Here is a 22,465-nt window from a genome sequence, read left to right as displayed (position 1 = left end):
GGCAATAGACTCGGGGTGCTGGAGGCCACTGGGGAGACCCGGGGAAACTGAGGCAGGGGGTGGGGGGTGCAGAGTGAGGCTGGGAGAGAGGGGCAGCCCCCCCCCCGCCTTCTCTAGAGCTTCCCAGGGTGCACTGCAGAGCTCGGGGGGGGGGGGGGACTGCAGCAGGATGTGATGTGACGCTGATGTCATGTGACATTAGTGTGATGCGGGTGGGGGGGTTGGACCCCGCAGCTGGGGGGGAGGGGGAAGAAGGAGCGGCACGTGGGGTGGGGCCGGCACAGAGTAAGGGACAATGGGGGGGCTGGGGGTCGGGAGCGAGAGGCACCATGGGGCAGGGGCAGGGTTGCGGGTCGGGAGCAAGGGGCACCAGGGGGCTGGGGGTCGGGAGCAAGGAGCACGGGCAGCTGGGAGCAGGTAGGGGTGCGGGCCGTGGAGGGGTGCTGGGGATCTATCCCACGCCCTGGGCCCACGTCTGGGCAGGGTGGACCCTCCCCTGCAGCCCCTTGGTGCGTGTGGGGCTGGGGCTGCTGAGGGGCTGTGGGTCTGTGCCGGGGGTCGTGGCCCCGGCTCCCCCCCCACACGATAAATCCCGTCTCCTTCCCACAGGGAGCCGGGATGCTGGCAGAAGGTGCGGTGGGAGCCGGGCTGGGGGGAGGCAGAGAAGACAACCAGGGAACGTGCCACGGCCCCGAGCAGAGGTACTGCTGGCGCCTGCGGGGCTGGGATGCGCTGCCAGGCTGTGGGTGACAGGGCCTCGGTCAGCAGCAGGAGAGCGGGGCAGCAGCACCCAGTGGGAAGATCCTTTATCCTCACTGTTATTTGGAAACCCGGGACTGGGGAGCCAGTGGGTTGTGGAGAGGGACGGTGCTCCAGCGGCAGGAGCGTCCTCTGCGCTCGTGTAAGTTCAGCAGCCGCATGCACGCCCGTGCCTGTGAAGACACTAGGCGCCTTGCCCACGAGCCTTGGTCCCTGTCCTCTTGATCAGACAGTCCAGGGTCGCGCTGGGACATTCGGGAGCTCTGCAGTCTAGCACCCTGCAGCCTAGGAGCCCTTTTGTTTCCCAGCTGTTCAGTGCCTAGGATTACTTGCATATACATAATTTTCCCCACGACAGTTGCTTCTGCTACTGGCCGTGTACTGGGTATTTGAATAACTGAGTGTGACGGGGCCTTCCAGGGTGGCCGTGAGGCCCCTGTAGACACTGCGGCCCTTTTTCTCCTTGGGCAATCACCCCTTCTTTCCCCTGCCATGCCTTCCTCTTGTTTTATTTTACCTGAGGGAGGCGGCCCCAGGGCTTCCCACTCCTGATCTTCCCATTGACTACCAGGTGTTCATGATCACTGCCTTGGGAGTAATTGAGTGTCTCCAATCAACCCCTACACCATGCCCCATGGCTCGCAGGTATAATCACCCCTTGTTGTCCTGTCTCTGCAGTCCTGGCCCCTGTCTGGGCTACAGGCCCCTGGCCCCTCTCCCCAGGCCAATTTTTTCCAAGGCCAGGCCTGTCCGTTTCTGGGCCCATCTCTTCCAAGGCCCTGGCTCTGGACCCCTCCCTGGGTCCCTAGGACCCTCCTCCTCCCCAAACCTCAAGGCTGCTTCTTACAGCATCTCCATGCTGGCACCCCGGTGCTGCAGCCCTTCTGCTGGGCGATGTTCCCTCACCAGCCTGCCAGGAGCCCTCTGTGCCCCAGACTGGACTGGTGCCGGTGTCTGGGCAATGGGTTTTCCTAGTGACTTTGGGCTGGTTTTTATTTACAGTTAACCCCAGGCCTCTGTCCTGCTGCAGGTCCCCCTGACACAGAGGACACCTGGGACTTGTCGGCAAATGATGGCCCCTTGGACTACTTCCCCAGACCAGGCCCTTCACTAGGGGCAGGTGAGAGACTCCCGTTCTGCCCTTTCCAGCAGCAGGAGGCACCCCCACCAGCAGAAAACTCGTGTCTGCTCTCATGTGTTGTGGGGGACCGATTCAGCCCATTGCCTGTTCTCCTGCATCCCCCCAGAAGCCACCCTCACCCCTAAAAGCAAGTGGCCCTGGTGGATCCTGATGAAGCCTCAGGGTCCCTGCTGTGTCTCCCGTGGGGAGTGGGATCTGAGGTTGCCCTTCCCAGCCAGGGCAGAGTCACTGGGGCTCACCTCCAACCTCATGGCTATGGAGGTCTATTAAAAGGGCCCTACTACATATTCAAATTTAAGCTAGATATAAATCAGCTATGGAGTTGTTACATATATTCAAGCAATAAGTTTGTAGCTGGTTGGCTGTCTTGGTAGCAGGGGCATGATTTTTATCTTGTGTTAATGACTTTGCATGCGTGGTTGGCCTAAATTTCTTGTGCGATTGACTAGTAAATTGCATAATATATGTAACGTGAAGCAGGGGCCTTGGAAGACCTGTGGGACCTTGTCTCTTCCATCTCTCTCCTCTGTCATATACTAAGGCCTGGGGTTCAGTTAGGCACATGCCAGCACGGGGGAGTAGCAGGGCTTTACTTTTACCAGTGGCTTTAGGACTAACCTCTGTGATCATCGCTGTCCTTGTTGGGTGTTATTAGTGTGTTGTCAGAGTTGAAGGCCTCTGTCACACATTACATACATTACACAATTAACTAGTCAATCATACAAGGAATTTAGGCCGGGCCCACGTGCAATGCAATTATCACACCATAAAAATGTCCGCGCAGCTGAAAAAAAGAGCCAGTCAGCTTTTAAGTTAGTACTTGAAAATGTGTAACAACTGTATAGCTATTTTCTATGCAGTTGTAATTTTAATTTTAATTTGAAGTCTCAGGGTCTGTGTTGCCAGCAAAAAGTCATTGCCAGGAGATCCCACTACCAATCTGGTCTTAAAGAATGACCACAAGGCTCAGTCCATTGAAAAAAGTTTGGGCACGTTTATTGTCTACGAGGCATGGCCCTAATGCACTCGTGGTCTGACAGACAAAGTGTTAACATGTGTGTGCCCAGGACAAGGCAATGGCACAACATCACGCAGACTCCCTTGGCCAATACGAAGTTCCCTTCCAAAACACACTGCGTGTTACATTGCACCTGTATCTTGACGTCTTGAGCTGACATGTGCCATGGACTTGTTCCACATCCTATTCTAGGGGTTCCTGTTCTGGCCTTATCATCCTGGCAGTGGACCCTTCTCCCCTTTCTACAGCCATTCCTACCTCCCACCCTCTGGCCACAAACCAAGGTTCAGGCAACAGCCCGAACTAGGAGTTCAGGCATCAGCCAGATTCGCTGATCAGGCCTTCTCGGCCAATGCGTTAGCAAATCCTTTGTGTGAGCAGTACGTATATATTGATCACTGTCCCAGTGAGGGCTACAGCCTGTGGATGCTCCTTCCCTCCCAGCAGGTGCAGGGGCGCTGAGCACAGCTGAGGAACAGGCTCCTGTAACCCTGGAGCTGCTGAAGCCATCTCAAGGAAGATCAGGGGAGAGGAGACCCCTGAGGCCTGGGCCAGACCAAATGCGTGAGAAGCTGGGCAGTGGCCCACCGCAGAGAGAGGACATGGCCGTGAGCAAGGTACAGGCTGCAGCGGGGTGGGAGTCAAGGGTGAGGGGTTGGGGGAAGAGCCAGAGGAGCTGAGAGACCTGAAGAGCCACAAGAGGAAGCTTCAGCAGCAAGACAGCCTGCATCCACGCTGAGCCAGTAGGGAGGGACCGAGGGGAAGCAGAAGCTGGCTGCCAAGTCCAGATAGCCAGGGAGGCTGGGACTGGAAGTGCTGGTCTGGTCCAGTGCTCCCTGCCTCTGGGAGTGCTGTTTCAGCTTCCTCTAAGTGGTGCTTCAAGAAAGCATTTGAAGACTGGGAGTCCCAGGAGAGGGCCCTTCTGTAGCCCCCAGTCGGCACCAGGGAGCATGGGGTGAGGGTCTCCTGAGCTGAGCTCACCAGGTTCCCTCTGAGAAGCACAGAGGGGCTCTGCACCTCACTCCAGCAGGGTCCCCAGCTCTGCCAGGGCTAAGGCAGGGTCCTGAGCTGGCAGCGTGCTCAAAGTGAGCAGCGCTCCTGACTCCTGCGGGAGAATCCAGCATCCACCTGCCAGAAAAGGAAATGAATCCCAGTCTCCTTGCACCAGGGTCTGACTGGGATCAAGGACAAATTTGCCAAGTTGCTTATATATGCAGGAGCCCCTCTCCAAGCCTTCGAGTGTGACTTGCGCCCAGGGGAGATGCACACTTTGTGATCTGAGGACCTGTAATATTGTTGTCTCTGTGCATGGAGTTTGAGTGCCACAACCAGCTTTTTCTCCTGCTTCCAGGCTGAGTTTGCATTGAGTCCCTCCTGCTTCATCCCAGCCCAGGCTACTGGGAATCCTCATTGCCCCTTCCTGGCTCTACTCCTTCCCCTGCCTTTCATTTCCTCTCCATGGCCGAGACACAGGGGGGGTGGCTGCAGCAGCCCCAGGCCACATAGGACATCAGCAAGGAGGTTCCCTGTCTTTAGGGGGGACAGTAGATCTCCTGGGATTTGGGGCCATCAGAGCTCCCCCCCACACACACACACACACAACCCGAACCCCACGGAGAAAAAAGCCTAAACCCTGACACCACCAACACCCAGTGTTTCCTGGGCAGTGTCGGGTGCAGAAGGGTGAATTCCTCGGGGTCCCCTCTCAGGCAGGGTATTCCCCCAGTGAGTCACTGCCGTGAAAACAGCTTCCCCACAGGAGACTCAGGGTGTCTGGCTTGCAGTCTCTGCTGGGTTGTTACGACGGCAGTGCCTCCCTTTCAGGCACAGCATATACTAGGAGAGGGAATAGCTGCTCTGACTCCCTGCATGATGTGAACAAAAGCAGACAAACGTGCTGCTCTGTCTGCAGAGCTGTATCCACACCAGACCCTTTGCTGGAGCAGCTGTGTCAGCTGAGGGGTAAGACTCAGGTTTGCAGAGGCAGGTGGGACAGGAGACACTGATGGTGTAATGCTTGTGACTGCAGCTCCGGGAGGTGTTTGAGGACGTGGCCGTGTATTTCACCCGGAAGGAGTGGGAGCTGCTGGAAAATGATAACAAGGTGCTTTACCGGGACCAGATGCTGAAGAATTACCAAGCCCTCGTGTTCCTGGGTAACGTTCTGGTTCTTGCTTCCCACCTCCCGCTTTCCAGAGCTGTGTGCAATCCAGCATGTCCCGTTCTTCTCCCTGTTCCTTAATAGTCGGGTCCTCGTGCATTGTGGCTGGTGGTTTAAACCCACTTTCACCCCACTGAGCTCCGTCATTGTTCAGGCCTCTTGTCTACTTCGCACTTTCATACCCTCGTCTGGTTGTTTCAGGCACCTTCATTGGGGTCTTTCCTTTGGCCTGACCCTGTTGTTTCTATATCCAGCCATTTCTTTGCAAGATAATCCCCCTTTGCCATCCTGGCCTGTTTGTAGCATCTCCAATTCAATGATTTGCCAACAACCATGCCTTGGGGAATCGGTCCATCTTCCTCACTCTATTGTATTTGGTCCAAACACTTAACAATCCCAGCAAATGAAAATGAGCCGGCAGTGTAACGAGGTCATCAACAAAGCCAATCACACCTTGTCGCGTATTAACAGATGCATGACCAACAGATCGAGGGAGGTGCTGCTCCCCCTCTATGCAGCTCTGGTCAGGCCGCAGTTGGAGCACTGTGTCCAGTTTTGGGCGCCGCGCTTCAAGAGGGACACAGAGAATCTGGAAAGGGTCCAGAGGAGGCCACTCGCATGATTAGTGGCCTCCATGAAAGACCCTACGAGGAGAGGTTGAGGGATCTAGATCTCTTCAGCCTTTACAAAAGATGGCTGAGGGGAGAACTTGTAGCTGCCTATAAGTTTATCAGGGGAGGACAGCAGGGAATTGGGGATGCGCTGTTTACCAGAGCACCTCAGGAAGTAACTAGGAATAATGAGTGCAAACTAATGAAAGTAGATATAGGTTAGACATTAGGAAGAAATTTTTTACAGTAAAGGTGGCCAGAGTCTGGAACGGGATGCCAAGAGAGGTGGTGCTATCACCTAACTTGGAGGTTTTCAAGAGGAGGCTTGACAGTCACCTGGCTGGGGTCGTCTGACCTCAGTCCTCTTTCCTGCCAGGGGCAGGGGTCGGACACGATGATCCATTGGGTCCCTTCCAACTCTATAATCTATGAATCAAACAGTGCACATTTCAGTGCTCTCTAAGGGTGGAAACACATGTCACTTTTCCCCATCCTTGTACCTCCAAAACAAATGGTTATGAAGGCACAAAGGCAAAGCAAAGAGACCTCCATACCTTTTCTTGTATCACAAATACCTCAAATGTGTGGCTGCAAAAACACCAGTAATAGATTGTACTCCTTGATTGTGGCAGCTGTTTGTTTGCTTGGTGGTGGGAGAACTTCCTGTGCTCTCCAGCCTCCCTGGCCAGCTGCTCTGCAGGGTTGAAGGGCCCCAATCCTGCAAACCCTATGAATTTCTAGACAGGATTGGGCCCCTGGAGCCCCTGCCCAGCTTTCTCCTCTTTGAGACGACCCTGGGGAATCTTGGGGATGCATCTAAGGAAACAGAGAAGGCCAGGATTTGTTCACTTCCAGACACATACCTCTGGGATGTCTAGAAGTGAAGAAAGCTATGGCTTCTCTGCTTGAGGAGACAGGCTGGGGAGATTCCAGGGACACGTCTCTTCAAGCAGGGGAAGCCTGGGGTGCCCTGGTTATGGCAATGTTGGTATTTCCCGACTTTGGATTATGGATTCCCAGGCTCTCCACCACACCACGCAGTTTGGAGACATCTGTTTCTACCCTCAATCCCCCTTTTTAACTTACACTGGGCAGCAGCCAATGGGGGCATTAGCTGCAGGTGCTACTGGAACCCGTGGCTCTCCACTTCCTCAGCCTCTCTAGCGACACTTGTACGCATGATGGGACATGAGTATGTCTAACAAGGAGCCCTTGTAAGTCTCGTCCCACGTTCCTTTCTAGCCATCTTATTGCCATGGACCACAGCTCGCTTGGCATTTGGTAACGTTTTCTTGTTCTGCTAGAATCGCTCTTCATATTGGGAAGTCTTTTTGCAAAAATCACATGGCCCACGGTACTGATGATTTAAGATCATCTCTCATCCCTGTGATGGCTGAGTCCAGAGCCCTGGTGAAAACCGTTTTTCACTTCCTAAGGATCTTATTCATAGATTGTTAGGGCTGGAAGGGACCTTCATAGATTCATAGATTCATAGATGTTAGGGTCGGAAGGGACCTCAATAGATCATCGAGTCCGACCCCCTGCATAGGCAGGAAAGGTGCTGGGTCTAGATGACCCCAGCTAGACGCATATCCAACCTCCTCTTGAAGACCCCCAGGGTAGGGGAAAGCACCACCTTCCTTGGGAGTCCGTTCCAGACCTTGGCCACTAGAACTGTGAAGAAGTTTTTCCTTATGTCCAATCTAAATCTGCTCTCTGCTAGCTTGTGGCCATTATTTCTTGTGACCCCCAGGGGTGCCTTGGTGAATAAAACCTCACCAATGCAAGATCATTGGGTCCAGCCCCCTGCATGAGGCAGGAAAGACAACGACCCCAGTGAGGTGACCATCCAGTCTCCTCTTGAAGATTTCCAGGGTAGGTGATTGCTCCGTAGGGAGCTTATTCCACAGTCTGGACACTCTGACTGTGAAGGAGTTTTTCCTAGTGTTAAGCCTGAAATGGTCTTCCAGGAGTTTGTGGCCATTACTCCTGGTTTTCCCCAAGGGTGCCCCGGTGAACAGTTGTTTGCCGAGCCCTGGATGTATTCCCCTGATGTAGTGGTAAGCTGCTACCAAGTCCCTACTCAGCCTTCTCTTTTTTAGGCTGAAGAGGCTCAAGTCCCTCAGCCTTTCCTCGTATGGCTTGCCTTGCAAGTCTCTGATCATACGCATGGCCCTTCTCTGGACTCTCAAGCTTTGCCACATCCTTGTTGAAGAGCAGTGCCCAGAACTGGACACAGTACTCCAGCTGTGTTCTCACCAGTGCTAAGTAAAGCAGAAGAATCACTTCCTTGGTTTAGCTGGAGGTGCATGGGTTAATGCATGCCAGAGTATTGTTTGCCCTGCTGGTTACAGCATCGCACTCACAGCTGATGTTAATATTGTGATCTAGTATGACCCCCATGTCCCTTTCAGTCGTGGTGCTAGTCAGTTTGGCACCACCAAGTCTGTAGGTATGTTGGGGGTTGTTCGTCCCCAGGTGGAGCACTTTATACTTCTCAGTTTTGAACTTCATCTGGTCCTGATCCGCCCAACTCACCAGCCTGTCTAAGTCTGCTGGTATCTGCAGCCTATTTTCAAGTGTGACCACGCTACCCCATAACTTGGTGTCATGCATGAACTTGGCCAGTGAGCTCTTCATCCCACATCCAAATCATTGATAAAGATGTTGAAAAGCACTGGGCCAAGCATGAACCCCTGAGGGACACCACTGCCCACTTCTCACCGGGACAACACGGATCAGTTCATTAGGACTCTCTGGGTCCTACCCCACAGCCAGCTTCCTACCCACCTGCCTGTTGAGCAATTAGGCCTGCAATTCTCCAATTTTCCCAAGAGAACATCGTGGGATACCAGATCAAAGGCCTTTTGAAAGTCTAGGTATACAATGTCAAGCTCTTCTCTCTTATCCAGGTGGTGAGTTACCTGGTCATAGAAGGAGATGAGATTGGTAAGACAAGACCTGCCCACGATGAAGCCATGCTGGCTGTCATTCAGACTCCTACCTTCTGCAAGCCTATCACACATAGAGTCCATGATGAGTTTTTCCAGGATTTTCCCTGGGATAGAAATTAGGCTGATAGTTGCCCAGGTCCTCCCTCCTCCCTTTCATGAAGATAGGCACAACATTGGCCCTCTTCCAGTCTTCAGGGACCTCCCCCAAGCACCACAAGTTTTGGAAGAGTTTCGCCAGAGGTCCTGCGATGACTTTGGCCAGCTCCTTCAGCACTCTCAGATGAAGTTAATCCGATCGTGTTGACTTATAAATGTCTAACTTTTCTAACTGATCACGCAGCAGCTCACCATCAACAGTAGGAATGCGGTCATTCCCACCATGCCTGTTCTGAACCTTATCTAGTATGATTTTCCCCTTAGTCCAGTGAAATACCAAAGCCAAGTAGTCATTTGGGAGTTCAGTTTTCTCCTGAGTGTCTTAGAGATGCTTGTTCTGACTTACATAGAGGAGGATGTCTATACCTTTTAGTAGTCAGGTGTTCTTTTCTTTTCTGGTGCGTCCTTTGCTTTTCTCAAGCCAGACTGGTTCTCAGTGATCTGTGTGTTCCCAGTGACTCTGACTGCAATAATTTATCATCAGTTTGGGTTGAGCGACTAAGTCATTTTTGTTCTCCTGTCATTGGAACCTTGGCAGCTACTCCCTTTCTGTTGGAAGGAGAAAAATAATATTGTACTTAGTCACCATTCATTCAAAATCTTTTACCTTGTATGGTTTCCTTCATTGGTGCAGAAGCAGCATTCCCTTTCATCTCCTAATGCATAGGGACTGCCAGAGGTTGAGTATATGAACCTACTATAACTTCTGTCTGCCCATTTCCTGTTGTGTTGACTTCCGCTGCACTGTCAGGTGCAATTTGTACTTCATTTACAGCGTCAGTGGATGCAAATGTTCCCTGGGACATTCTCTTCTCAATAAAATCTCAAACTACAAGATGTGCTTCAGATCACGTGTTAATCCTCCACTCTCATCACTAATAGTATTGGACACATTTATCCAAGTCTTTTGTTTATTCATTGTGGATTTAGGTCGGTGTATCGTTTGGTCATCCTCTTTAGTGTTTCTCAAGCCTTTCAGTGCTGCTTTTCTTGCTATTGCCATGTTATAGCTTTTGTTTTTCTCTGCACAAATGACCTGGTCCCAATTCACTTTTGTCTCTTTACAGAAGACTTTTCTATTTACTTCCATACCTCATGAAACCTCCATTTCCCACGTGGCATTTCTAATGTGACCAGGTTTCACCTAGTACATCTTCAGCTGCTGTAAGTAAAATTACCTTCCCTGAATCTCAAAGTGAATCTACATTAAGATCTCTAAGATTGTTGGTCAACTTGGTTACAAAGCCCGGGCTTTCTGCTTAAGCTAACTTTCACCATTTGTTCCTTTCCCTGATATTCTCTTTCTTTACTTTATCCAATGTCAGCAAGTATGATACTGTGTGGGACCATGTTGCTCTCCCAAGGTATCAGTCATTCAGTTTGGTTATATCTCTACTTCTAGACATCGCTCACCCTATTTTTACTGAATGTCCATCTCTTCTGGAGGTGATTTTATCATCACTCTTTTCCTGGGAAACTGGGTTGACTGGTGCCATACTATGGACTTTCTCATTTTGAAAAAAATGTCACCTTCCTTTTATCCATGTCCACGATGCAAATGGTCTGTATCCTAAATACAGTGTGCATCTATGCATCACTTCCCATAAGGACCCACCCATTGGATGGAAAGGCTGCTAGAGATGCTTCTACAGTTGTTGTAACATCATCCTTTTCTATGCAGTGCCAAAATGAATTGCTTTCACTCCCAACTTTGGTTGTCATCAGCCTGTCATTGACTCTTACTTCTAAGGTTCATCGTTGCAAATGTTTATTGAGAATAAATCCATTTCTTTCTTTTTTTTCCCCTTGAAATTACTTGAAGAAGGCCAGTTGGATAGATGGCCATGAGCATGTTCACGATCTCTCTTGAAATCAGTATCTTGAAAATTTATCAAAGCATCCTCTTTCCTCCTCCTTGCACATCACGGATTGCTGCATCTCTTCCCACCTTCCTTGGTGCCACTGTGAGCTTTTTAACTTACATATGCTTCTGGAGGGTTGGTGCTTTATACTTCATATAACCATCCTTCCACTTGGGTGACAGAGGCCATGAGCTATTGAAGGTTTCTGCCTTCTCTTCTATTCTAAATGTCCTCCTTTCCTTTTCCCTTGAGTCCCCATTAAATGTTTGAGTCCATTGGATCATTTGTCCAAATCCCAGTCAGGCACTGGACGGTGGAGTAAACACTCTCTATACACTCTCTAACACAGGTTATCGAGGTCCTACACCAGACTTAATCTGCCACATCCAGCGAGGGGAGATGGAGCTCTGGATGTGCAGTAATGAGGAAGCCGGAGAAAGTTCATTGTCCGAGGACTTGTCCCCAGGTGAGTCTTGAAAATGCTTGACCCCTTCCACCCACACCTCAGCTGAGAACCTCTCAAGGGTCTGAAAACCTGAACACTTGCCTTGAGCTGGTGCCACAACGTCCTGACATCACACAGCTTGGCCAAATGTACGTTGTCCAGGCAGGTGTGTGTACCCACTCCTTGCATTTCAGTGATGCAGGCAAAGGCAACTGGTTCCTTGTTCTTCCCCTACTTAGGGCTGTTTAGGTAGGAAATCCACCTTCAGCCTTTCAGATCCTCCTCTCCGGAGCCATTCTGGTGCAGGTTTCTGTCATGGAAGGGAGGGGCTGGCCATCAGGAAGTAATAAAATGCTAGGGATAAAGTCTAGCCTGCTGCCCTGATTTGAGGCACAAATCTGGTACCCCCATGAGCTTACATTTCCATCTGTTCTCAGAAATGCAAGAGTTGCTAGCCCAGCCCAAGGTGGCCATATCTCTGTTATACCCTCTGGCAGGACCTGATCGTGTTTGAATTCCCCCGTGGCAGCTGTCAGAGTTGGCAGAAACCCTGGAGGGTTTCTTAAGGACTGTGTTGTAGATTGATTAGTTTGAACTGGAACTCTGCTCCTCCCCTCTGTAATGGTCAGGGAAGAAAGGCAGTGTTCAGTCAGTACCTCTGGCTGTTTGAAATGCCTGCTAGGTGCAGTTTGGATTCACAAGCTTTCTTGCTTGGGGTGGGGGATACAAGCACCTCTTTGTTTGCATTACAATTGCCCAGGCTCTGCTCCCTTGCTGGGGCACAAGGGGTACAAGCTGTGGGACCTGAGTCCGACTCCACGGGGAATCCGCCCCTTTGTTCTTACAGAGTAACAGAGGCCTGGCCGTACTCTGGGGCACATCCCAGCATGGGGGAATAGCGGATCTTTCCCTTTGCTAGCTGGGCAGGGACTAATTTCTGGGCTCCTTTCTCCACCCAGCAGATGCTGAGATACTGAGCAGAGCTGAGCAGCAGCAGTTTCCTGAGCCAGGGTCTGCCAACGAGCAGCTGGTTCATGCTGGAAACCAGCTCCACACCCAACAGGGACAGAGAACAGCAGAGACCCAAAGGAGCAGAGAAGGATTTGAAGGGCAGAGAGACCTGAAAAGCTGTCACAAGAGCATGGCTCTAGAGGGGCAGGGGCTGCATATATGTGGAGAGCCCAGTGAGAGCTTTGGGGACAAACAGGAATGCGGGGTCCATGGGAGAACCTACTGGAGGGAGGATGCCCACCCCGGTGCTGAGCATGGGAACAGCACCCACCACACACGCCCTCTCCTCGGGGACCAGAGAATGCACTCAGGGGACCAACCCCGCCTCTGCCCAGAGTGTGGGAAGAGCTTTGTCTCCCTGAGCGACCTCCGAGGACACCAGGGCATGCACGCTGGTGAGCTGCTGTACCACTGTGCTGAGTGCAAGAAGGGCTTCTCTAGGTGGGATCACCTCCAAAACCACACGTGCATTCACGTGGGGAAGAAGCCATTCTCCTGTCCTCAGTGTGGGAAGCGTTTCACCTGGAGCTCCAAACTCATAAGGCACCTGCGTGTGCACACGGGAGAGAAGCCGTTCTCCTGCATCGAGTGTGGGAAGAGCTTCACGCAGATGGAAAAACTCACCAATCACCTGCGCGTGCACACAGGGGAGAAGCCATTCACCTGCCTGCAGTGCGGAAAGAGCTTCACGCAGATGGAAAAACTCACCAATCACCAGCGTGTGCACACAGGGGAGAAGCCATTTTCCTGCAGCCAGTGCAGGAAGAGCTTTACGCAGAGCTCCCATCTCACCAAGCACCTGCGCGTGCACACAGGGGAGAAGCCGTTCTCTTGCAACCAGTGCGGGAAGAGCTTCATACAAAGCGACAAACTCACCAATCACCTGCGCGTGCACACGGGGGAGAAGCCATTCTCTTGTATCCAGTGCAGGAAGAGCTTCACGCAGAGCTTCACATTAACACAGCACCTGCGCATGCACACAGGGGAGAAGCCATTCTCCTGCCCGCAGTGTATGAAGAGCTTCACCGATCACTCGAAGCTCATGTGGCACCAGCGTGCACACATGGGGGAGAAGCCATTCGCTTGCAGCCAGTGCGGGAAGAGCTTCATACAGAGCTCAAAACTCATCAGGCATCTGCGTGTGCACACGGGGGAGAAACCGTTCTCTTGTAGTCAATGCGGGAAGTGCTTCACGCAGAGCTCCACCCTTGCCAAGCACTTGCTTGTGCACACAGGGGAGAAGCCGTTCTCCTGCAGACAGTGCGGGAAGAGCTTCACCCAGAGCTCCACGCTCACACAGCACCTGCGCATACACACGGGGGAGAAGCCATTCTCCTGTTTGCAGTGTGGGAAGAGCTTCACCGATCACTCAATGCTTACACAACACCGTCGCAGACACACGGGCGAGAAGCCGTTCTCCTGCACTCAGTGTGGGAAAAGCTTCATGCAGAGCTCCAATCTCACTGTGCACCTTCGCATGCACATGGGGGAGAAACCGTTCTCCTGCGGCCAGTGTGGGAAGAGCTTCACGCAGAGCTCCACGCTAACCACTCACCTGCGTGTGCACACGGGGGAGAAACCCTTTTCCTGCAGGCAGTGTGGGAAGAGCTTCACACAGAGCTCACAACTCACCAGGCACCTGCGCATACACACTGGGGAGAAGCCATTCTCCTGCCCGCAGTGTGGGAAGAGCTTCACCGATCACTCAATGCTCACACAGCACCAGCGCAGGCACACGGGGGAGAAGCCGTTCTCCTGTGGCCAGTGTGGGAAGAGCTTCATGCAGAGCTCCCATCTTACTGTGCACCTTCGCATGCACACGGGGGAGAAACCATTCTCCTGCCTGCAGTGTGGGAAGAACTTCACGCGGAGCTCCACGCTCACCAGTCACCTGCGCCTGCACTCAGGGGAGAAGCCCTTCTCCTGCGGCCAGTGTGGGAAGAGCTTCACGCAGAATTCACACCTCACCAGGCACCTGCGTGTGCACCCAGGGGGAGAGGTTGTTCTCGTGCAACCAGTGTGAAAAGAGCTTCAGCAACAGCGCAACTCTCACAAGGCATGTGCACATTTGCTTGCACCTAGTGTGGGAAGGACTTTATGCAGAGCTCCAAATTCACCCATCACTTGCATGCACACATGGGACAGAAACCCTTGTCTTGCAGCCAGCATGGGAAGAGCTTCACCTGAAGGTCATTGCCCACCAGGCATCAGTACATGCACATGGGGCAGAAACTGCCCTTGTGCCCGGTGCTAGAAGTGTTTCAGGAGCAGAATCGTTGCAATGAATGGGGTGCAGATTCCCTCGTCCTCCCTGGGCAGTGGGAGTGAGGGTCCTGCCCCTGGACTGTAACCCCCCCCCCCCCACACACACACACACACTCCCTCCTGCTTCCATGTGGAGTGACCAATGTGGGATATTGTGATAGCTTCTGGTGGCAGCTGGGCCAGAGAAGACAACAGGCAAGAGCTAAGTGATGGAGCCAGGTAACAGGATAAAAGTCAGGGGGACACAAAACCAAAGTTGGCCTGATTAAAAAACATCCTTTCTTGAACCATCCAGTCCTAGGCTGCTACCTGTGGTAGCAAAGTGATCCCTTCCTTTTCCTTCCTGTGGTGTTTGGGACATCACCATTCTCATCTGTTTTTTACCATCCTTTATCTTGTCAAGTTCAGTGTCAACCAGACAGGTCCCCTGCTCCCACACGAGAGAGTTTAGATGAGGCACTCAATAAATGCAGTATCCTTGAAACGGTTCTCAACTGCTGTGTCTTGGGGAACTCCCAGGCCGTCTCTGGTTCACTGCTTTGCTTACTGCTTATCAGGTCTGGCCTGCCTGTCTGGAAAGTCTTATTTTCTTGGCGGGGAGGCATTCAGGATTGAACTGTTTCTCACTATCCTAAGGAGACCTTGCCTTGGCTCCCATGATGGGATCCTAAGACCCCAGCTGACTTCCTGCCCTTCGGGTGGAGGGCTGGACTCGATGATCTTCCGAGGTCCCTTCCAGCCCTAATGTCTATGAAATCTATGGGAACACCACCGCAGCAATGATCCCCACCTTTCATTGACCTGACCCACACTGGCAGTGACTGCAGAGGAGATCTTGTTCCATGCAACCAGGCTTCCCCCAGTCTCTTCAACACCTCTGCAACCCAGGTTCAGCTGCAGGTGCCAGCCAGGGTGAGTCCCACGACTCTGGGTCTATGAGACCATGTCCTGGGTCAGTACGGTTACATGTGCCTAAACTTCTCCAAATAAACAGTATAAGAACTAAGCAGATTTGCTAGCAAGTGTGCACTCCAAGAGAAAAAGAGAAATCACTGCAGCATCACACCCAGCTTAACCAGCAAAGGATCCTGCGTGGTGAAGGCTGCAAGACTGGACCAGCTTCCCCCACATGCATTGGTGAGCAAACACTGCTGCAGCTAAACATGTACTAGGGGGAGAGAGTACACTGAAGAGCAGGGACAGAGGCAGCATGTGCCTTCCACACTGTCAGACCTGGCCCTGTTGTGACCCCCTCTTCCCACACCAGGCACGAACAGCACCCCCCCCCCCCCCCAAGTCAGGATCGTAGAAAACTAGGATTGAGAGGGACCTCCGGAGGCCGTGTAGTCCACCCCCTGCTGAAAGCACAACCAGCCCCAATTAGTTCATCCCAGCCAAGGCTTTTTCTAGCTGGCTTTCAAAAACCTCTAAGGATGGGGATTCCACAAAGTCTCTGGGTAAATTATTCAAGTGCTTTACTACCCTCTGGACGTGTCTACTCATGAATTTACACGTGCCTAAACTTAAAGTGCCTCAGTCTAAGGCACATTAATGCGATTTAGGTTGGTGTCTATACAGGCATGCCTTATGGCACCTTAATGTAGCTTGCTGGGTGAACACGTTTGCAGCCTGCCCTGGGCAGCACCCTGGACAAGTCCCTGAAGCCCATGGCATCCTGATCAGGCAGTGTAGCCCAGCGTCAACCAAGCGGGTGGGAGCCTCCAGCCCCCCCAGAACTGGTCAGCCCGGTCCTGGCCCCGGCTCTAACCCCTCCCCGTGCTCCTGCTTCCCCAGCCTGGGTCAAGAACACCCCACAAGGCAGTCATTCAGGCTGTAAGTGGCAAGAACAAGCAGAGGGAGTGATTCTCCCAGCCCCACTCTCCCATTTGGACTTTATAATTCAGTGTACCCCAATGGGATCATGGCATGAGCTTGCCTGGTATAAGGGACCAGGCATAGGCAGTCTTTCCTAATGGTTAGGCTGCCAAGGGGAAGCAGGACCTATAGCAGGGTGGGCAAAATGTGGCCCGCAGGCGAGATGCGGCCCACCAAGCCATTCTTTCTGGCCCATGGGACCACTAAAAATTTAGAAAATTAATACTTATCTGCCCCTGACTGCCTGTCATGCAGGCCTCGATGGCTTGCCAAAACTCAGTAAGCGGCCCTCTGCCCAAAATAATCGCCCACCCCTGGCCTATGGCTTGGTTAAAGAGCAAGAGCCATTGCATTTCTACACATGGGAGGACTTTCAAAGTTAATGGATTTGAGTCACGTCAGAATCAGGATTTCTGTGCCTTTAAATTGAAGTCTGTTTTCTCTTGCCTCTTCTTCTCTGGGGGGAAAAAACTCTGATGGAAGTTGGCTGCTAGACCTCGTCCCTTTTTCATCTTGGGCCTGAAGAGTCCCTGTGCACACGAGGGATGACCCAAATCAGAGAGGTGTAAACTCAAAGATGCAGAAGGAAGGTGCTTTATGCCCAGTGCTGTCTGGACAACAGCATCAACAACCATGCGGAGGGCTGCAGCATGGACATGAGAGGGACAGACAGCTGGACCATCCGTCCCGATTCTGCCCATAAGCTCAGCTAGTTCTTTTGTCCAAGGCCAAAATCCCACCGTAAGGCAGGGATTAATCACAGTGCGCAGAGCTGGCAGCATATGTGGTAGAAAGTGTAGCCAGTCTCCAGAAGGTGGCAAGGGCCCTAGAGGAGACCATCAGCCCCGCATCACTAACCTGCATAAGCATGATAGGGACCACTCCCCAGGGGGCCCTGGCTACACCCTCTTTCCCAACAGGCACCCCCTGGACCCAGAGTAGGACTTGAGAGGTAAAGCAAAAGAAGAGGAGGAGTACTTTATTCAGTACAACCACAGCCTTCCCAGCAGCACATGGGCATGACAGAAACACACCATGTGCAAGGAGAACTGAGTGTTACGCTCAAGCTGTTGCAAGAGACACATGATTATATGGTGCCTTGAAGCCTCAATCTTCTGATGCAAAGTCAGACACTTTGGCCCACATGGTCCCACATAAAAGCAGCCTTCATTCCCCTTCTCCATTAAATCAGATGATGTGGATCTTTGTGCTCCCTTCCATGGTGGCAGATAGTCTTTGGGACTCACCCTTATGAAACGAATGAGCCCATTCATCCACTCCCTCAAGTGCAGCCCCTGGTGCCAGGCACAGGCGGTGGGACCCATATACTGCTGCCACTGTCCCAGGCTGACCCAGGTGTTGAGGGAGGCCCAGGGTCACTCCTGCTGTGCGCTACCTGGGGGCTGTATGGAGCAGGTGCATGGGCTGCTGGGCTCCACGGGGACAGTGGGAGTGACAGTGAGGTCCCACCTGTCACATGCCTGATTCCTGCCTGGCTCTCGTGGGGGTCCCTTGCTGACCAGAGGGCTCCAGCTGTGAGCATTGTCTGCATGGGGAGCTGGGCTCAGCCAGGGACAGCAGGAACAGCAGCAGGCAATTCCCACCTGGAAGCGGGAGACAAAACTTATCAACGTGGCCTCAGGGGGTCTCGGGGTCCATTTGGATACTAGGGACAGACTCTTGCTGCCCTCAGCCAGAGATTTTGCTTGTGACTGGGGAAAAGACAGAGCTCTCTCTGGTGAAAGTTCACTTCATTGCTCTCTCAGACCACGATGCCAAGCATCCAGAAAAGTCCTTTGCTAACTTCTGCTTGGTTTCCCCCAGAGAACTGTTGGACTCCAACAGCAGCCGAACATGTGAGAGCTCTTCCTGTTGCACCCATGGTGCCCTACTGCCGACAGGAGCAGATTCCAACAGGAACCTCCTGGGGAAAGCTCCCAAGGAAAGACAGGGCCCTGGACATGTGGAGGGAAGAGGAGCTCTAGCCTAAATTGGTTGGGAAAGGGAGAGCATGTCTAGGTTAGTGTTTCTCAACTGTGGGATGCTATGAGATCCTGTTGGGGGTGGCTCACTGCCCCTGTTGCCATGTGGCACTGCCCTGTGGTGCTCCCTTCCATGTCCTGCTGCATCCTGCCAACATGCATGTTTGTGTGTCTCTGCACAGCCCCCAGACTGCTGCACCTCAGTGGGTGCATCTACACTAGATGTTTACTGCAAAGCAGACTAATTCACTCCTCAGGAAACATCTCACCTCGACACATGCGGACCTTATTAGGCCTCAGGAAACTCATTACCTCCTAGCCATAAATACAAGTACTGTTCTCCTGCGGAGTGTTTTACTCTGCAGCAGCACACATGTAACTACTGATGCATCAGGGTGGGGAACAATGGTGCTTCAGTGCTGGGACTGCCTGCCAGTTAGCCATGCACTGGAGCACCCCAAAACCCCAGCCAGCCCCTCTGCAGCAGGATGATCCAAGTTGGAGCAGCCCCAGGCTGGCAGGCTCTGTCCCCAGGCTGCCTGCCAACCAGGGCTGCTCCAACCCGGCTCAACATGCTGCAGTCCTGGGTGCATGTGAAAACATGGTGAGTTATGCACATAGGTGGTGCGTAGCAGGGGCACAGGGGAGCATGTGCCTCCCCTGAGATTGGCCACCACCAGCTTCTGCAGGTGTGTACCACCTCCCCCTCACCGCCGATGTGGCCACCGGTGGCTGTGGGCAGTCCCCGCTTGCCACTCACCACCCCCGCCCCTCACCACCTTGACTGCCTGCGGACAGCGCCCACTCAGCCTGCCCTCGCCACTGACGTCACTGCAGCCACCTGTGGGCGGTCCCCACTCACCGACACCACTGCCTGCGGGTGGTCGCCGTGCCCCCCAGCCTCAGGAGGCACATGTCATTCATGGTTATGCATCAGAGTGTATTGCTGCATGCAAATAGCTAATAACACGTAGATGCACCCAGTTCCCACTGTCCTCCTGTTCCTGACCAGGGTGTGTGGGCACTCAGAGCTGCTGCTCCTCTTGCTGCTGTTCTCCCTCCCCAGCCATTTCAGACCTGTGCTCAAACTCACCCAGGAGAGACCCACAATACTCTCTTGTTCAAGGACAGCTCCACAGCAACCACAAAGCTCCCTTTTGGCTCCCCCAGCAGCCAGGGGCATCAGCACTGCTGGATCCAGCTCAGTCCAAGGGCTGAGTCTAGCTGCAGGCCAAGGGCTGAGTCTGAAGTCAGGAGGCAATGTACCAGCTCCAGGGGGAAATCCAGGGGCAGAGTCTACAGCGCAGGACGGGGACAGAATCCAGGGATCAGCAGCTGAGCGATCAAATCCAAGGGACAATCCACAGGTTGAAGTGGAAGAGCAGAGCCACACCGGGGTCAGGAAACAGAGCCAAAGGGAAATCCAAGATCAGTGTCCAGAAACAAGCCCCAGCTAGGGTCAGGAACCAAGAAAGTCAGAGAACACAGGACCCAGCAGTTTGGCCACAAGAAATGAGGTCAGACCTCATGTCTTTTCACTCTTAATGTGTGAAGTTATTCATTTGGAATAATTTTTCTCTACTTTGTGCTTTTTAAAATGTATTTGTTACTTATTAAAGTGAAATAAAGCATGTGTATTTAAATTGCTTTCTGACAAGAAATACAACAATATACATTTTCTTTCCTTCATTTTTTCTCAGGGAAACACTGATTTTTCCAAACTGATTTTTCCAAAATTTACTTATTTATTAAAATATTTACTCAAATCCACAATGAGGTTTTCTCCATCATTCAAAATGGGGAGAAACATGCCTCATCTTGGATCTGAGTATCAGCCCTATGTCTCAAGCTAGGGCAGGGGTAGGCAATTTTTTTGGGCAGAGGGCCACTTACTGAATTTTGGCACACTGTCAAGGGTCACATGGGTAGCCCCGCCCTTTGGCAGGTGTCCCACCCCCTGGTCTCCATCTTGTGGCCAGAAGTCCTGACCCACTAACCCCCAACCTTTGCCATCAGAGGTCCCTCCCCTTGCCCCAGAAATACTCCTTTCAACAAGGGGTTTTGCCAGCTCAGAACCAGAAAATACCAATTATATTCTAAAAATTGAACATCTACAGCATTCATTAATTTGATTTCAAAAAATATTTTTGTCCTGATTTACATGTGCTTCTGTAGTGTGCACAGAGGTAATTGCACAATAGCTTAAAATGAAGTCTGACTCTTGTATATTGTGGGGAGGGGCATGGGGGGTGGGTATAGGTTTGTGGGGGTGTGGGTATGTGGGGTGTGGGCTAGGGTGTAGGTGTGTGGGAGGTTTGTGGGGGGTGAATAGATGGGGGGATGGGTGTGGGAGCATGTAGGTGTGTGTGTGGATATGTGGGGTGTAGGTGGGTATGGGGTTTGTGGGGGACTGTGTGGGGGGAAGGTGGCTGGGATGTGTGCATGGGTGTGGGGGTCTGCACGTGTGGCAGTGCGGGGGGGTGTGGGTGCATGTATATGGTGGGGTGTGCATGTGGGTCTCGCCCTACAAACACAAACATACAAACACTCTCTCCCTCCCTCACTGCAGATACACACACACACACACACACACACACACACACTCTTATACTCTCTCTCTCCCCCCCACCCCCTGCTCCTGGCCTTAGGGTATGAGCACGGACCCCATGCTCCTGCAGTCGGTGATGCAGCCAGGGGCCATGTGGGGCTGGAGCAGCTGGCAAACAGGCAGGGAGGCAGGGAAAGTTGCAGCAGGCAGAGGCTTCCAGTTGGGGGTTGTGGGGGGTGGGGCCGGCTGGCCTTTCTTCTGGGTCCTCCTGCCCGTCTCCTGTCATCTTTGACAGGCAGTCAAGAGCAGATAAATTTAAATTTTCTAAATTTTTAGGGGCCCCACAGGCCAGATAGAATGGCCTGGCAGGCCAGATCTGGCCAGCAGGCCATATTTTATCCTCCCCTGCTCTAAACCATCCTAGCCATGGGTCTGTCCAACCTGCTTTCAGACCTCTCCAGGAATGGAGGCGTCCCCACCTCTCTAGGTAGCCTGTTCCAAGATTCAACCCCCCCAGAGGGTCAGGATCTTCCTCCACCTCTCCAGCCTGTTTTCCCTGCTGCAGCTGGAGGCTGCTGCTCCTAGTTCTTTCCCTGATGGCCATAAATGCCTGTTTCCATCTTCTCTGTCATTACCCCAAGACTGGGATCAAATCTCCACTCAGTCTTCTCTTCTCCAGACTCAAGCACCTGAGCTCTTTCAGCCTCTCCCCCTCAGCCCTGCCTCCCAGGCCCCTCATTATTTGTCCCCCTCTGCTGACCTCTTTCCAACCTGTCCACCATCAAGTGCAGGGTCCTGAACTGGACACAGAACTCCATGGGATGCCTCCCCAGTGCTGGAAGATCCCTGCCTTTGTTTTGCAAGTGACACTCTTGCTCATGCTGCTCTAGAGGATGCTGATTTCGTTTGCTACCAGAGCTCATGGCTGGCTCAGATCCAGCTCATGATCCCTGGTTTCCCTCCCAGGTCATCTCTGCAGTGCTACAACCTGGCTACACATTCCCCAGGCTAGACTGGTGCATGTAATTATTCCCACCCACATGTGAGGCTTTGCACTGGTTGCCCATGACCTAGTTGTCCCACTTTTATTGACGATGAGATCATGATCTGAGTGGAATGGGCAAAAATAGGCATCTGAATTATATAAATGAGATCTACACTATGATGGGCTTTATATGACCTGTTTCCACACACGAAAGAGACCTGGCAGTCATTGTGGAGAGTTCACTAAAGGCATCAGCTCTGTGCCCAACCACCTGAAGAAAGCAATGGAAATCTTAGGGGTGATGAAGAAGGGAATTATGAACAAGATGGAAAGCATCACCATGTCCCTTTATGGAGGGGCTTCCATAAGAGGAGAGGCTAACGAGGTCAGGCCTGTTCAGGTTGGGAGAGAGATGCTTAAATGGGGACAGGACAAGGGTTTATAATATACTTGGGGGGAGGGGAGGAAGAAAGTTAATCAGGATTTATTCTCAACTGTCTCACCAGACAAAAGCAAGGGGTCATTGCATGAAACAAGCAGGCCCTCAGTTTAAAACGAACACAGTGTTCTTCTTCCTGCAAGGCAATGAGGATTCAGCCCCCAGCTACCACAGCCCACATCACACCTGCTGCAGGTGAGTGCAGATCCTACCCCCTCCCCCAGCAATATTCACTGCAGGTGCACGGTGGCCT

At 52.4% G+C, this 22,465-nt stretch overlaps 1 protein-coding gene across 8 annotated transcripts; it reads left to right on the top strand.

Moving 5' to 3' along the window:
- Positions 1-266: 266 nt before the first annotated feature.
- LOC106737537 (zinc finger protein 271-like) lies at positions 267-14,867 on the top strand. 8 transcript variants are annotated; one of them, XM_059718898.1, is made up of 6 exons: positions 267-285; positions 1,790-1,879; positions 3,363-3,535; positions 4,948-5,074; positions 11,012-11,128; positions 12,067-14,867. In XM_059718898.1, the coding sequence occupies exons 3-6, from the start codon at positions 3,479-3,481 to the stop codon at positions 14,139-14,141; spliced, it is 2,376 nt and encodes a 791-aa protein (XP_059574881.1). In that variant the 5' UTR covers positions 267-285; positions 1,790-1,879; positions 3,363-3,478; the 3' UTR covers positions 14,142-14,867. The 8 variants fall into 8 exon arrangements, with proteins under 8 accessions (XP_059574881.1, XP_059574879.1, XP_059574882.1 ...); XM_059718896.1 differs by lacking the exon at positions 267-285 and adding an exon at positions 438-701; XM_059718899.1 differs by lacking the exon at positions 267-285 and adding an exon at positions 438-901 and having other exon boundaries at positions 3,366-3,535.
- Positions 14,868-22,465: the final 7,598 nt, after the last annotated feature.

The sequence above is a fragment of the Alligator mississippiensis genome, chromosome 15, assembly GCF_030867095.1.
Source record: "Alligator mississippiensis isolate rAllMis1 chromosome 15, rAllMis1, whole genome shotgun sequence".
In the NCBI taxonomy this organism is placed as follows: domain Eukaryota; kingdom Metazoa; phylum Chordata; order Crocodylia; family Alligatoridae; genus Alligator; species Alligator mississippiensis.
Note: the sequence above shows the minus strand (reverse complement) of the source record. Positions and strands in the feature narration are given on the sequence as shown.